The sequence below is a fragment of the Nerophis lumbriciformis genome, linkage group LG01 (genome assembly GCF_033978685.3).
Source record: "Nerophis lumbriciformis linkage group LG01, RoL_Nlum_v2.1, whole genome shotgun sequence".
Taxonomy (NCBI): Eukaryota; Metazoa; Chordata; class Actinopteri; order Syngnathiformes; family Syngnathidae; genus Nerophis; species Nerophis lumbriciformis.
The window spans coordinates 78,418,903-78,436,470 of NC_084548.2; the positions used below are offsets into that span (position 1 = coordinate 78,418,903).

General features: G+C 39.8%; 1 protein-coding gene across 1 annotated transcript in view; it reads right to left on the bottom strand.

Annotated features, from left to right (window-relative positions):
• Positions 1-1,031: 1,031 nt before the first annotated feature.
• Positions 1,032-17,568, bottom strand: part of suv39h1a (SUV39H1 histone lysine methyltransferase a) — a 29,936-nt gene continuing 13,399 nt past the window's right edge. Inside the window, exons 2-6 of the mRNA XM_061970246.2 lie at positions 14,676-14,821; positions 7,252-7,911; positions 5,259-5,405; positions 5,056-5,185; positions 1,032-1,603 (exon numbers count right to left, since the gene is read on the bottom strand). Of these exons, the coding sequence (XP_061826230.1) occupies positions 1,470-1,603; positions 5,056-5,185; positions 5,259-5,405; positions 7,252-7,911; positions 14,676-14,821 (1,217 nt within the window). The 3' untranslated portion in view covers positions 1,032-1,469. The remainder of the gene's footprint in view (positions 1,604-5,055; positions 5,186-5,258; positions 5,406-7,251; positions 7,912-14,675; positions 14,822-17,568) is intronic.

The window sequence follows — 17,568 nt, forward strand, 5'->3', positions numbered from 1 at the left end:
ATCCGCACACGGACTACTATTTCACAGCAACTGCCTAAAGACTTTCAAGAAAAGCTGGCTACTTTCCGTGCATATTGTAAAAACAAGATAGCTGAAAAAAAGATCCGGCCAGAGAACATTATCAACATGGACGAGGTTCCACTGACTTTTGATATTCCTGTGAACCGCACTGTGGATACAACGGGAGCACGTACGGTGAATATTCGCACCACAGGGAATGAGAAGTCATCCTTCACTGTGGTTCTAGCTTGCCATGCTAATGGCCAGAAACTTCCACCCATGGTGATATTCAAAAGGAAGACCTTGCCAAAAGAGACCTTTCCAGCCGGCGTCATCATAAAAGCTAACTCCAAGGGATGGATGGATGAAGAAAAGATGAGCGAGTGGTTAAGGTAAGTTTACGCGAAGAGGCCGGGTGGCTTTTTTCACGCAGCTCCGTCCATGTTGATATACGACTCCATGCGCGCCCACATCACGCTGGTTTTTAATATATTATTAAAGTTTGACTGACCTATCCGACTGTTTTTTTGACATTCCTTTAGCGCAGTTAGATGCGGCTTATAACACGGGGCGGCTTATAGGTGGACAAAGTTTTGAAATATGCCGTTCATTGAAGGCGCGGCTTTTAACCCAGGGCGGCTTATGGTGCGGAAAATACGGTAATACTTATTATATAAAAGTATGTTTTTCTTTTAAAAGGCATGTTAAAATTGTGCTGCTTTAGTGGGGCCAAGCACCGAATAATTTGACACAATGGGTGAGGCTATTTCGCGATAAAAGTTTTTTGAGGACACAGAACAAATTAAACTCATATCCTGAGGTACCATTGTACATCAAAAAATGTTTTTTTAAATTATTATCTACCGAGCTGTAGTCAAAGGTATGAATCCAACTGGTTCTGACAAAATCTGAGACGTTATAGGGAGTGAGACAGAACAGAACACCAACACTGTCAAGCAGTGGGCACTTGTCATTTAAAAGCCAGCTCATCCAGGGTGAACCAGAAAGGCGGAATCATTTTGTGGGTTTTTTTTGTAGACGCCCAAGATTTAATCAGCAAGAAAAGCACAGAATTACCACACTGACAGTTGAGGTGTAGCAGCTGTGGTGACATTACTAGGGGTGATCAAGGGGATGGGTCAAATGCAGAGGACAAATTTCACCGCACCTAGTGTGTGTGTGACAATCATTGCTACTTTAACTTTAATTAATGCACGTCACATTGGGAACTTTGAATTATTAAAATAACTTGGCTTTTACTATGATAAAAAAAACTTTCAACATTTAATAACATGAAGTCCATTGAAATTTTAAACTATGATGCACATTTTGTATTAAGTTGGGAACATTTTTTTTTTTTTTATAAGAAAATCTGCAATTGAAACAAAGTTTTGACTGAAAAACACTAATATGTACAATGTTCAAAGATGTGTACAGATAGCGGTATTTCTGTTACCACCCCTCCCGTGTCAGAACAGGTATTTTCTACACGAATCCGATCCACAGCGGCACTCCACCCGACCCCTTTTCTTTGGAGAACTGGAGACGCCTGCTAGGGTGAAACTGGAGTCCATCTTGGAGCTTTCTGTGTCTACTGGATCAACTGGAAGCAAAAGAAAAGTTTCAGACTAGAACCAATAGTTTTGTCTAATGTCCAATATTGTTTATGTATTCTTTCTCCGTTCAACGTCACAATGATGAGGACGTTGAGGCTGGAGTCTACTTTAGCTGACTTACGGCATGAGGACATACATTGGACTCGTCATCAGTCATTCATAGGACTTAAACAAAAAAGGCACAAGTAAACAAGAGACAAGCGATTGTCTTCAATCAACCCAATGCTAAGGATGGGCGATATGGCCTAAAATCTATACCGCGATATACAGGTAAAAGCCAGTAAATTAGAATATTTTGAAAAACTTGATTTATTTCAGTAATTGCATTCAAAAGGTGTAACTTGTACATTATATTTATTCATTGCACACAGACTGATGCATTCAAATGTTTATTTCATTTAATTTTGATGATTTGAAGTGGCAACAAATGAAAATCCAAAATTCCGTGTGTCACAAAATTAGAATATTACTTAAGGCTAATACAAAAAAGGGATTTTTAGAAATGTTGGCCAACTGAAAAGTATGAAAATGAAAAATATGAGCATGTACAATACTCAATACTTGGTTGGAGCTCCTTTTGCCTCAATTACTGCGTTAATGCGGCGTGGCATGGAGTCGATGAGTTTCTGGCACTGCTCAGGTGTTATGAGAGCCCAGGTTGCTCTGATAGTGGCCTTCAACTCTTCTGCGTTTTTGGGTCTGGCATTCTGCATCTTCCTTTTCACAATACCCCACAGATCTTCTATGGGGCTAAGGTCAGGGGAGTTGGCGGGCCAATTTAGAACAGAAATACCATGGTCCGTAAACCAGGCACGGGTAGATTTTGCGCTGTGTGCAGGCGCCAAGTCCTGTTGGAACTTGAAATCTCCATCTCCATAGAGCAGGTCAGCAGCAGGAAGCATGAAGTGCTCTAAAACTTGCTGGTAGACGACTGCGTTGACCCTGGATCTCAGGAAACAGAGTGGACCGACACCAGCAGATGACATGGCACCCCAAACCATCACTGATGGTGGAAACTTTACACTAGACTTCAGGCAACGTGGATCCTGTGCCTCTCCTGTCTTCCTCCAGACTCTGGGACCTCGATTTCCAAAGGAAATGCAAAATTTGCTTTCGTCAGAAAACATGACTTTGGACCACTCAGCAGCAGTCCAGCTGGTGTCGGTCCACTCTGTTTCCTGAGATCCAGGGTCAACGCAGCCGTCTACCAGCAAGTTTTAGAGCACTTCATGCTTCCTGCTGCTGACCTGCTCTATGGAGATGGAGATTTCAAGTTCCAACAGGACTTGGCGCCTGCACACAGCGCAAAATCTACCCGTGCCTGGTTTACGGACCATGGTATTTCTGTTCTAAATTGGCCCGCCAACTCCCCTGACCTTAGCCCCATAGAAAATCTGTGGGGTATTGTGAAAAGGAAGATGCAGAATGCCAGACCCAAAAACGCAGAAGAGTTGAAGGCCACTATCAGAGCAACCTGGGCTCTCATAACACCTGAGCAGTGCCAGAAACTCATCGACTCCATGCCACGCCGCATTAACGCAGTAATTGAGGCAAAAGGAGCTCCAACCAAGTATTGAGTATTGTACATGCTCATATTTTTCATTTTCATACTTTTCAGTTGGCCAACATTTCTAAAAATCCCTTTTTTGTATTAGCCTTAAGTAATATTCTAATTTTGTGACACACGGAATTTTGGATTTTCATTTGTTGCCACTTCAAATCATCAAAATTAAATGAAATAAACATTTGAATGCATCAGTCTGTGTGCAATGAATAAATATAATGTACAAGTTACACCTTTTGAATGCAATTACTGAAATAAATCAAGTTTTTCAAAATATTCTAATTTACTGGCTTTTACCTGTATATTGCAGCCTCCTGCGATCACGATACATTATTTGGCATAAAAATGATAATAGAAATATTTCAAAATAGGTTACAAAATCTCCAAATTTGGCTGCTTATGTATACCGTTACATATAACTAGGTATGGGTACCGAATTCAGTATTTTTATAGGCACCGACCAAATTCCGTCGGTACCGCCGAGTATCGAGTCACGTAAAACCAAACTGTGCCATATTTTGATACCTTTGTTGCACGTGAAGTCACGTCCGGTTGCAGTCTAAACAGCGGCTCATGTACCGTATTTTCCGCACTATTAGCTGCACCTAAAAACCACAAATTTACTCAAAAGCTGACAGTGCGGCTTATAACCCGGTGCGCTTTATATATGGATTAATATTAAGATTCATTTTCATAAAGTTTCGGTCTCGCAACTACGGTAAACAGCCGCCATCTTTTTTCCCCGTAGAAGAGGAAGTGCTTCTTCTTCTACGCAAGCAACCGCCAAGGTAAGCACCCGCCCCCATAGAACAGGAAGCGCTTCTTCTTCTACTGTAAGCAACCACCCGCCCGCGTAGAAGAAGAAGAAGCGCGCGGATATTACGTTTCATTTCCTTTGTGTGTTTACATCTGTAAAGACCACAAAATGGCTCCTACTAAGCGACAGGGATCCGGTTCATGAAAAGACGCAATCTCTCCATCCGCACACGGACTACTATTTCACAGCAACTGCCTAAAGACTTTCAAGAAAAGCTGGCTACTTTCCGTGCATATTGTAAAAACAAGATAGCTGAAAAAAAGATCCGGCCAGAGAACATTATCAACATGGACGAGGTTCCACTGACTTTTGATATTCCTGTGAACCGCACTGTGGATACAACGGGAGCACGTACGGTGAATATTCGCACCACAGGGAATGAGAAGTCATCCTTCACTGTGGTTCTAGCTTGCCATGCTAATGGCCAGAAACTTCCACCCATGGTGATATTCAAAAGGAAGACCTTGCCAAAAGAGACCTTTCCAGCCGGCGTCATCATAAAAGCTAACTCGAAGGGATGGATGGATGAAGAAAAGATGAGCGAGTGGTTAAGGGAAGTTTACGCGAAGAGGCCGGGTGGCTTTTTTCACGCAGCTCCGTCCATGTTGATATACGACTCCATGCGCGCCCACATCACGCTGGTTTTTAATATATTATTAAAGTTTGACTGACCTATCTGACTGTTTTTTTGACATTCCTTTAGCGCAGTTAGATGCGGCTTACAACACGGGGCGGCTTATAGGTGGACAAAGTTTTGAAATATGCCGTTCATTGAAGGCGCGGCTTATAACCCAGGGCGGCTTATGGTGCGGAAAATACGGTACTTCAACTTTTATAAATCATTTTGTATCACAATTATAAACAGACACAAACACATGATGGCTGTGTAAATATATCAATTCAATATTTAAATTAGTCCCTTTCATTATATACATTTTGAGGAAAATAAAGTCAATAGTGCAAAATAACTATAATTGTTCCTTTTTCCATAAAACGTTCCATCTTTACTCCTGACTGAAGGGTCCTTCGACTTGAAGTACAACTGCAAGTGGACTTACTTTGCATTTTGTAGTCAAATGTCAGTTCCTCTCCTGCCCGAATGGACCGCGTTGAAAACAAAGCGATTCGTGGGAGTCTCTCATCGATGTTGTCAATAAACACATTGAACACTTGCAGGTTTGGGTTACACTGCAAATACGACAAAAGGGTGTGAGCGAGACACAGAAGCAAATGGAATAAAGATGCAGTTGAAAACGCTCACGCTGTGGTTGACAAAGTGAGAGACGTTGCCTTGGTGAGCAGCGTCCACTGTGTACACGTCGTCCACATAGTCCAGGTCAAATAGGTACGTCGAGCCTTGGCTGTCGTAAATGTGACCTCGTTTCTCTGCTTCCTCCGTTGTGATGATCTGGAAGAAACAAGAATGGAATTTATTTCTCCATACTGTAGGGATGTAACAGTATCAAAATGCCACGGTACGATATTGTCACGGTATTAAAGGACCACGTGAGGTTGATTTTGGCGGCGCCAGCGGTAGTGTTTTGCCAGAAGAAGACCACATTTTTCATGAGTAGCTCATATAATGTCAGACTGATGTCCGCTGTAATATTGGCACAAATATGATGTCTCTAATGGCATACCTGCCAACTTTTGAAATCAGAAAAACCTAGTAGCCAGGGTCCAGGGGCCGCAGGCCCCGGGAGGTCCAGGACAAAATCCTGGTGGGGGGTTCAAGCTTCGCCCCCCGACGCAAAATGATTATTAGCATTCAGACAGGTTAAAATGTTGCTAAAACCATCACTTTTCTATCAGTCACAGTGACTTTTCAAAACAAAAATATTACAGCAAAAATCATATGGGTTGATTGACATGTTTATTCTGTAAGCTAACTTCAATAGTTTGAAATTATTTTGACAGTTAATGCCAGTTATCCTGTCAACCTTTCACAAGACTTCAATTTGTTCATTGAAAGTATAAACACTTTTTACAGTAAACAAATGGTAAAACAGTACTAAACAATTGCATTAAAAAAAAAATTGGTGTCATTATTAACTTTCTGTCCAAGCTTGTATAATCTACTGCCTTGTTCAATTGTAAAAAATATTCTGTGCCTAAAATTCACATTTCTATCACAATTATCATACTGTAAACATGGTAAGCTAACTTCATTAAAATTAATAGTCCTGTCAATAGCATGGAATTACAATTCAAATGTAGTTTTTTTGGAAGCCTTTCAAAAGAATTCAAAATATGAAAAATTAATGAAAATTAATTGAAGCCATCAGACACTTGAAAAGTGGCACATCACATCTCTAATGTAATCATTTGAACTTTTCAACAGAAATAGCACTGCAAAAATATTAAGGACATACTTCTTTTTCTTCGACTTGGACTTGAAAGCATAAATAGTATAAACACTTTTAACAGTATAACAATACTAAACTATTCCAATAGATAACATTGGTGTCATTACCTTTTTGTGGCTAAAATCCGAAAAACGTTGAAAGTTTTCCACTTGTATCGCTAGCAACGGCATTAGACTTGTGTTTTTTTGTCCCAACGTGGTCTTTTACATCGCTAATTCCTCCGTGTCCGATCGAAAAATCTTGTCTGCACAAGGTGCAATTCGCGTAGTTTTCACCCTTTTTTGGAACGGATAATTATTCCCGGATAGGCTTTTGAATATTCTTCACGGAATGACTGCGGTTTTCTTTTCGGTTTAAGACTCGTTTGCGATTTTTTCTCCGGCTGATTCCATGATCGTTCGCTCGTTTGGAAACAATGGCAACTGGTGCCTCGTGCATAAATAGCCTCGCGCATGGCATTCGGAATGGCTCGATAGGAAGTTACGGGAAGCAGTGTCGATTGTCATTGTTGTTACGCGATTTCGTGAATAAAACTTTAAAAAAAACATTTTTTTTTAATTAATGAAAAACCATATTTTTTATCACTGCAACCGTAACCCGGAATAGGTTGATGAAAACCATACTAATTACGGGAAAACCGGAGTAGTTGGCAGGTATGCTTTTACCTTTTATTTGATTCGGTTTACTTCATTTTACCTTCTATTTACCATTTATTTACATTTTACCTTCTATTTAACTTGTTTTATCTTCTTTTATGCAGTCCAGATTTTATCCGTTCTTTATTTACAGTCAGTAAATAATCAATAGAAGCTTCTTTTCCCTCATCGATTAATCGTTGCAGCCCTATTCGATCCTGCATAGTTCCAATGATGAAAGTTCTTTTCTTACCTCTCCCACATATTCCATGACGAACGTGTTCTTCTTTATGTGATGCAAAGTGCGAACTCCCCATCCACGGCCGTTGTCGGTCTTGAAGATACACAAGTCGACCTGAATGCCTTTTTGCACCACTCTGTTGGGGCAGCCCGGGCCACAGAGGCACTGAGCGTTGCACTCGTATATGGGCTTTCCTGGCCGCACCCGAACCTGGCCAAGTTCGTTGTAGGCAACACGGTGCAAGGACGCGCCGGGACAGCAACCGTTCACCGGCTCTTCTAAGCAGTTTTTACACTCGCAGCCCACGGCCATTTCATCAAAAACAATGCCAGGGCCCGCCTTGTATTGGTTGATGTAGGTGAAGTTCTTCGGGGGACCCTCCAGGTCCACGTCGTTCCTGACATAGATGCGACCGGGATGGTTGCATGTTTGGTTGAGCTGAACCTCCCAGCGTTCCAATCGCTGACGTAGCTTAGCTTTCAAAACTAAGAAGGCTGAGATTTCCTTATCCAGCTTTTTAGGGACGCTTCGTCTTTTCTGGCGCCTGAGCACCTGATCCAGGTCTAGGTGGAACTGCTTTATCACTTTGGGGCATTTAAGGTTCCTTTTAGGTTCCCAGGTGTTGACCGACTCTGGAAAGCCCCTCCATTTTACCAGGTAAAATTCTTCACCCTAAAACACACATTGTCAGTCAGTAATTGTACAACTCACATTTGGGGATGCAACAATTAGAGATGAGGACTCTGGGATTATAGTCTGAGTAATAAGCACGGTTTCATGATTATTATGCATCACCTGTGTGAAGTTGGCCCCCCCTTGTAATTGCTCATGTGAAAATAACACTGCTGCTCATTTGTGGTGTAACATTTTTTTTTGGGCCATTACCGTTTTTAAGTTATTGTAAAATACATGTTCTGGCCAGTGACATCATTGATGGCTGTGGAAGAAAAAATATATATATACACACAGGTAAAAGCCAGTAAATTAGAATATTTTGAAAAACTTGATTTATTTCAGTAATTGCATTCAAAAGGTGTAACTTGTACATTATATTTATTCATTGCACACAGACTGATGCATTCAAATGTTTATTTCATTTAATTTTGATGATTTGAAGTGGCAACAAATGAAAATCCAAAATTCCGTGTGTCACAAAATTAGAATATTACTTAAGGCTAATACAAAAAAGGGATTTTTAGAAATGTTGGCCAACTGAAAAGTATGAAAATGAAAAATATGAGCATGTACAATACTCAATACTTGTTTGGAGCTCCTTTTGCCTCAATTACTGCGTTAATGCGGCGTGGCATGGAGTCGATGAGTTTCTGGCACTGCTCAGGTGTTATGAGAGCCCAGGTTGCTCTGATAGTGGCCTTCAACTCTTCTGCGTTTTTGGGTCTGGCATTCTGCATCTTCCTTTTCACAATACCCCACAGATTTTCTATGGGGCTAAGGTCAGGGGAGTTGGCGGGCCAATTTAGAACAGAAATACCATGGTCCGTAAACCAGGCACGGGTAGATTTTGCGCTGTGTGCAGGCGCCAAGTCCTGTTGGAACTTGAAATCTCCATCTCCATAGAGCAGGTCAGCAGCAGGAAGCATGAAGTGCTCTAAAACTTGCTGGTAGACGGCTGCGTTGACCCTGGACCTCAGGAAACAGAGTGGACCGACACCAGCTGGACTGCTGCTGAGTGGTCCAAAGTCATGTTTTCTGACGAAAGCAAATTTTGCATTTCCTTTGGAAATCGAGGTCCCAGAGTCTGGAGGAAGACAGGAGAGGCACAGGATCCACGTTGCCTGAAGTCTAGTGTAAAGTTTCCACCATCAGTGATGGTTTGGGGTGCCATGTCATCTGCTGGTGTCGGTCCACTCTGTTTCCTGAGATCCAGGGTCAACGCAGCCGTCTACCAGCAAGTTTTAGAGCACTTCATGCTTCCTGCTGCTGACCTGCTCTATGGAGATGGAGATTTCAAGTTCCAACAGGACTTGGCGCCTGCACACAGCGCAAAATCTATCCGTGCCTGGTTTACGGACCATGGTATTTCTGTTCTAAATTGGCCCGCCAACTCCCCTGACCTTAGCCCCATAGAAAATCTGTGGGGTATTGTGAAAAGGAAGATGCAGAATGCCAGACCCAAAAACGCAGAAGAGTTGAAGGCCACTATCAGAGCAACCTGGGCTCTCATAACACCTGAGCAGTGCCAGAAACTCATCGACTCCATGCCACGCCGCATTAACGCAGTAATTGAGGCAAAAGGAGCTCCAACCAAGTATTGAGTATTGTACATGCTCATATTTTTCATTTTCATACTTTTCAGTTGGCCAACATTTCTAAAAATCCCTTTTTTGTATTAGCCTTAAGTAATATTCTAATTTTGTGACACACGGAATTTTGGATTTTCATTTGTTGCCACTTCAAATCATCAAAATTAAATGAAATAAACATTTGAATGCATCAGTCTGTGTGCAATGAATAAATATAATGTACAAGTTACACCTTTTGAATGCAATTACTGAAATAAATCAAGTTTTTCAAAATATTCTAATTTACTGGCTTTTACCTGTATATATATCTGCGAGGGGTAAATTAATGGCGCTCACATGTATGGAAGATTCGACAAAGCAGGCTTCGTAGCACAGCAAATTGTAATTGTGATGAGAAGGGACTTTTCTTAAAAAAATATGCCAAAGCAGACTTATTTCACAGCGTAGAAAAATAACTCTCGTTCAGTGGCGCCTCTTTCAAGGCACACACACGCGGCCCCTCCCTCCCGCTACCTGTTTTCCCACTGTCTGCTCCTTTGCCAATGTCAATTTAATTTTACTTTTTTTAAATGTTTATTATTGTAGCAATATGATTGCTAAAGTTAAGGATTTGTGTGATTTCTGATCGTTTGTGAGGGAATCGTAGGAATTTCTGTTGACAGAGCAGCGCATGCAGATGACAGTAGCTTGTTTGCTTGTCTTGTTAATCAAGAGGAAGTAGATTCATGTTATGATTGTTTGATGTACAGTACTATATAGCACAGGCCTGGGCAATAATTTTATATATAATATATATAATTATATATATATATATATATATATAAAATATATATATAAATATACAATATATAATAATAAGTTTGTTTGTCTTGTTGATCAAACAATTTGTCAAACAATTTGTCAAACAGTTTGTCTTGTTAATCAAACAATTGTTAATCAATATAATATAATATAAATAAATATAAAATAAAATAAAATAAAATAAAAATAAAATAATAAAATAAAAATAAATATAAATATAATAATAAGTTTGTTTGTCTTGTTAATCAAACAATTAAGTTTGTTTGTCTTGTTAATCAAGAGGAAGTAGATTCATGTTATGATTGTTTGATGTACAGTACTATATAGCACAGGCCTGGGCAATTATTTAAGACTCAGGGGGGCCAAATTTAGAGACAAAAATGTCTCTGGGGGCCGGCATATCTGATTTTTAGGAACACTAATACAAAACCTCACAATAATGTCTGAATGAATGCTTAAAAACGTTATGACAGACCGCCTTAAAAAACGGAATGGAATTTTAATTTTTTTTACTGAATGAGACACCCAGAATGTACATGAAAATAAAGAATGTGGGATTTAAAATATTAACTATGAAGGATAAAACACTGAATATTGACAACATATGAACGCCGCACCCCCTTTTGATCGACATATTTTACAAACCCCATTTCCATATGAGTTGGGAAATTGTGTTAGATGTAAATATAAACGGAATACAATGATTTGCAAATCCTTTTCAACCCATATTCAGTTGAATATGCTACAAAGACAACATATTTGATGCTCAAACTCATAAACTTTTTTTTTTTTGTGCAAATAATAACTAACTTAGAATTTCATGGCTGCAACACGTGACAAAGTAGTTGGGAAAGGGCATTTTCACCACTGTGTTACATGGCCTTTCCTTTTAACAACACTCAGTAAAGGTTTGGGAACTGAGGAGACACATTTTTGAAGCTTCTCAGGTGGAATTCTTTCCCATTCTTGCTTGATGTACAGCTTAAGTTGTTCAACAGTCCGGGGGTCTCCGTTGTGCTATTTTAGGCTTCATAATGCGCCACACATTTTCAATGGGAGACAGGTCTGGACTACAGGCAGGCCAGTCTAGTACCCGCACTCTTTTACTATGAAGCCACGTTGATACAACACGTGGCTTGGCATTGTCTTGCTGAAATAAGCAGGGGCGTCCATGGTAACGTTACTTGGATGGCAACATATGTTGCTCCAAAACCTGTATGTACCTTTCAGCATTAATGGTGCCTTCACAGATGTGTAAGTTACCCATGTCTTGGGCACTAATACACCCCCATACCATCACACATGCTGCCTTTTACACTTTGCACCTTTAACAATCCGGATGGTTCTTTTCCTCTTTGGTCCGGAGGACACGACGTCCACAGTTTCTAAAAACAATTTGAAATGTGGACTCGTCAGACCACAGAACACTTTTCCACTTTGTATCAGTCCATCTTAGATGAGCTCAGACCCAGCGAAGCCGACAGCGTTTCTGGGTGTTGTTGATAAACGGTTTTTGCCTTGCATAAGAGAGTTTTAACTTGCACTTACAGATGTAGCGACCAACTGTAGTTACTGACAGTGGTTTTCTGAAGTGTTCCTGAGCCCATGTGGTGATATCCTTTACACACTGATATCGCTTGTTGATGCAGTACAGCCTGAGGTGTTCGAAGGTCACGGGCTTAGCTGCTTACGTGCAGTGATTTCTCCAGATTCTCTGAACCCTTTGATGATATTACGGAGCGTAGATGGTGAAATCCCTAAATTCCTTGCAATAGCTGCTTGAGAAAGGTTTTTCTTAAACTGTTCAACAATTTGCTCACGCATTTGTTGACAAAGCGGTGACCCTCGCCCCATCCTTGTTTGTGAATGACTGAGCATTTCATGGAATCTACTTTTATACCCAATCATGGCACCCACCTGTTCCCAATTAGCCTGCACACCTGTGGGATGTTCCAAATAAGTCTTTGATGAGCATTCCTCAACTTTATCAGTATTTATTGCCACCTTTCCCAACTTCTTTGTCACGTGTTGCTGGCATCAAATTCTAAAGTTAATGATTATTTGCAAAAAAAAAAATGTTTATCAGTTTGAACATCAAATATGTTGTCTTTGTAGCATATTCAATTGAATATGGGTTGAAAAGGATTTGCAAATCATTGTATTCCGTTTATATTTACATCTAACATAATTTCCCAACTCATATGGAAACGGGGTTTGTACAATGAAGCGAAACGCAACAAAAATGCAACAAACAGCAAAATATGAACGCGAAGGTCAAAAAAAATATTCTGATACAACACTAAGCTTTAGAACTTTGTTCCGCGTCTGTCTCTGACTTTGTATAGTTCAAGACTTGCTGTAATTGGAAAACATCACTGCACATCATAATGGCAGCTACACTTTCCATCTTAAAGATCTAAAAAATAATAATATGGGAATGTCCGGAGGGCCAGATTGAAAAGCTTAAGTGGCCCCCGGCCTTACTTTGCCCAGGTCTGATACAGCACCTTGTTTTGTGTTCAAAGTGTCCAGGTTGGAACCCATTATTCATATTTACATCATTTCTTATGGAGAAATTGGGTTTCACTATACAAATAAGTCCTTAAATGGAGGTTTTACTGTATTAGCGTAATGTCTGTTTATAGCGATTGAAGCAGGAGGACTGAAACATTCGGTGCCTTTGCGATGAAATAACCTTGACGTTTTTAATCAGGGTTAATAGTAGTGATGGGTCCGGCAACACCGATGCATCGGCGCATGTGTCGAGCTCATAGAGCGAAACCCTGTGTCGGTGCGCGTACCGCTTTTAGAAAGTCACGTGACCGATCATGAGCTGTTTTGGTCACGTGACCGATACGCCAACTGTGTTGCACTGACGCCTCCTCTGTGCCCTGTGAGCGGCTCTTTTCTACAGCCGGAGAAATAATAACTAAGAAGAGAAAGCGTCTAAAATCGAATACGTTGGAAAAACTGTTTTTAAAAAAAATAAAAATGTGTAAAAAAAAAAAAATAATAATTTCCCAGTCCACAATCATCCTCATTCACAACATGTTCTCTTAGATTTCCATGTTATGATACATGTTCACACTATTTATTGACTGTATCTAAAAAAAGATAAAAAATATATTTTTATTTAAATGAAGTTATGAAATAATCCTAAATGAAATACAATGACTTGGTTTATATTATTGTATATACCAGGGGCGTCACTAGCTTTTAAGGACAGGGGGGGCTTTGCCCCCAGGAGATGCACAGGATGCGAGCGAATGTTACGCACGAGCACAAAACTTCACAAACGGCTAACAAAGACTTAGAAATTATTCATTGTTATTATTATTATTTTTTTTAAATGCACGGGACGAAATGAAATGCTCCCCGGGACGATGGCTTTTAACCATATATTTTCTTTTTCTTTTTATGTATTTATTCATTTTACATTTTATATCAAATGTCTTGGTTTTTCCTCCCTCTGAAAATCCTATTAAATGTTTAACAAGCCATCCTATAATAATAAAACAGCTATTAATGTAACAATACAATAAAACAAATATATTTAATTATGTTTTTTTTCATTATTTTAACAATAGGCTAATGTATAATACTTTATATAGATTCTACAAGAAACACAAAACTTAAAAAAGAAATGATTTACAATTGCACACACAAGGTTTTGTGCAGCTTCACTCATTGTAAAGGAAGATAATGTGCTTCGTACACCTGCAGGACCGCAAGCAAGGTCGCAGAGAAAATGCGGGCTGGAATTTGAGTGATGTGGGCATTTTCTATATGAACAAGTGGAATGGATTGGATACCGACGCACTAAAGGGGCTCTCTACCTTACGCTACGAAGTGGGGGGAAACTGAGTGAATAATAACAGGTTATATGATTATTTACTCATATTTGGGCCACTTTATAATGAATATGTCGGCATTTATTTGTAAAAAAAAAACAAAAAAACACAAAATTATTTAGGGGGGCTTAAGAATATTTTAGGGGGGCTTTAGACCCCCTAAAATAGGCCTAACAACGCCAATGGTATATACTAGGTCATAAAATCAGTGTCAGTTGAGTCGGTCCTTAGGTTGCCTGTAGGGATTTTTAATGTCCAGCAGATGTCAGTATTTAGTGACACAGTATCGACACAGTATCAATACAGTTTTGCAATGTGTCGAAACGCTTCATGACGCCTCATCAACCCATCACTAGTTAATAGTCAAAGCGGTTAATTGCTGCGTCTCGACTCACATCATTACTGAACTGCACCGGAAGTAGTCGGATAAGAACTTTGACCACACCGTTTCACTCCCACGGAAATCGATCCTTACCACGTCAAAGATGATGAGGCAAAAATACGAATGATGGCGGCGTACCTTATTCTTCTTGAAGTCGCAGAGGAACTCCACCTCATAATCCTTGGCGTTGGCTTTGGTAATGCCCAAATCTTCACAGTGGAGCTTCTCTGTGCGACACAAGGCTTCAAGGTAATGCCAGGACAGCTTGCTGGGCACACTGCAGTCTGAGGAAACACACAAGTTACTAGGGCTGCAGCTAACGATTATTTTTCTATCGATTAATCTATAGATTATTTTTTTTTCCGATTAATCGGTTAATCTATAGATTATTTTTTCGATTAATCTATAGATTATTTTTTCGATTAATCTATAGATTATTTTTCCTTTTACCGATTATTTTTTTTATTTAAAATGAAGAGGGAAAAAAAAAAAGTAGGCCAGTTTTTTTCAAAAGGCATGGCTTTTATTTACAAAAAAAAAAGTATGGCCACTCAGTCAACATTGACAACAACATGACAAAATATTCTGTAACAATGTAAACATTTAAAACTTTTAACATTTAACAAAATTAAAAGTAGCTTATTTGCTTTTTAATGTGCAAATATAAAAGTAAACATCCAGTGCAAATCTTAATATTCTGGAATAGTATAAGCATTTAAAAAGTAAAAGTATTGCTTATTTTGCTTTAAAATGTGCAAAAATAAAGATAAACATCCAATACAAAAAAGTGCAAAACGGAAATATTCTGTAACAAGTGTAAACATTTCAACAAAAGTAAAAGTATTGCTTATTTGCTAAAATGTGCAAAAATAAAGCTAAACATCCAATACAAAAAAGTGTACAGTGTAAACATTTCAACAAAAGTAAAAGTATTGCTTATTTTGCTTAATAACACAACAATGATAGTATGATTAAAGTGAAAGTTAATTGTTGGTTTGTACATAGTATATGTAACTGTTAATGTTGTAAAAGGTATTTGCACAACTAATTAACGTTAGCGTTTGTGACACGTCTTGTGCCGTGGGGTTCTTTCAGGACCGACAGACTGAACGCCAGACGGCTTTGCCAGGTTTACAATCTTTTCATTTTACACAAAGTCTTTTCTCTTCCAACTCTTTTCTCTTTCTTTCCTCGCTTTTCAGCTCCTCTTCCTCGCTCGCTCGTCGTCCCCTGTCTCTTGCGGCGTCGCTCCCGGCGCGCCCCGCCTCGCCGCTCGCTCGCCGCCGCCGCCTCTCCACAGCGTTAAAGAGGAGCGCGTCTTTGTAAACACTGAACAGGCACGCCAAACGCGCCTCTCAGAGCAAACGGTGCTTTAGTTTATGAATTTACAACGCAGATACAAATGACACATTCATGTTTTTGTGTAATAATGACAACGTATACGCACGCGGACGATTGACTTGTTGATGGTGATGGCAAGAACGCTGTCGGGGGTTTTCTTTTCAAATGTTCGTTCATAGCCGTTGTGCTGCTATGATAGGCCATTTCCGCTCGACACAGTGTGCATACAACAACATTATTAGGCCGTTTATTGAAATACTCCGACACTTTTGACGTGCTTTTTTCCCCTCGCTCGCATCGTCTGCTTTGCGCTCCGCCATGACAGTAGTGTGACGTAAATATGCGACGCGCCGACGCACAAAAACGGCGTCGACGTATTTACGTAACCGATGACGTCGACTATGTCGACGCGTCGTTTCAGCCTTACAAGTTACCAAGCGTTAACACGTCAAACACTAACCACATGGCTGCTGGCACTCTTGCAATAATACGAACATTTCCTATTACTATCATTCTGACCAACATGATCATTTTAGTACTCTTTTAAACCAAAAATGCCTTTTGATATTTGGCGCCATCTTACAAGTATGCTGACTTTTCCTATGTCATCATGCTAACATTTTAGCAAAAGTTATTTTTATTTGTTTAAACCTAAAAAAATCATGGCTTTTGATACCTGGCGCCATCTTAGACGAACGCTAACTTTTTCAAAGTCATCATGCTAACGATAGCATGCTAAAGTTGTAAGCTAGCTTTTTAGCTAATGTTGTATAACCTAAAAACCATGGATTTTGATAGTAGGCGTCATCTTGGAAGTATGCTAACATTAGCATACCAAATTTTATGCCAGCATTTTTGCTAATTTTATTCGTATAAAGCTAAGAATAATAGCTTTCTTGATTGGCAGCACTAAATTGGCCCTAGTGTGTGAATGTTGTCTATCTGTGTTGGCCATGCGATGAGGTGGCGACTTGTCCAGGGTGTACCCCGCCTTCCACCCGAAAGCAGCTGAGATAGGCTCCAGCACCCCCCGCGACTCCCAAAAGGGACAAGCGGTAGAAAATGGATGGATGGACACTTGGCGCCATCATAGAGGTACAACTTTTCCTATGTTATCATGCTAACAATAGCATGCTAATGTGGTGTTTGCTGTTTTATTTTCAATGAAACAATAGAAAATAGGTACTCATATAGTAGTACAGTTGGCACAGTAGAGTAAACTGACAGTTAAAATTTAAACATTTAACATTTCTAACAATTTTGAACAGAAATAGTTCATGCACATTCAGATGAATTCTTCAAAATTACAATTTAAACATTTTTGGCCGGGGGCCGGGCTGTATATATATATATATATATATTGCACAAATTGACTGAAAGAGCACGCACTTGGCGCGATGATGTCATGTTGTCGATGGAAAAATGCATTTTTGGACTGTATGATTTCCCTGAGCGGCTCGGAGACCCCGAGAGTAACAAGCGGTTGCCTTTCCATTAAGAATAATAAATTAGTTTTTAGTATAAGTTTGCTGGTTTCAAGAAATGTAATGCCGAGCGCATATCATTATGTCAAGATAATGGCACTAGCGTTTACTTAGTGGTTAGAGTGTCCGCCCTGAGATGGGTAGGTTGTGAGTTCAAACCCCGGCCGAGTCATACCAAAGACTATAAAAATGGGACCCAAATCATA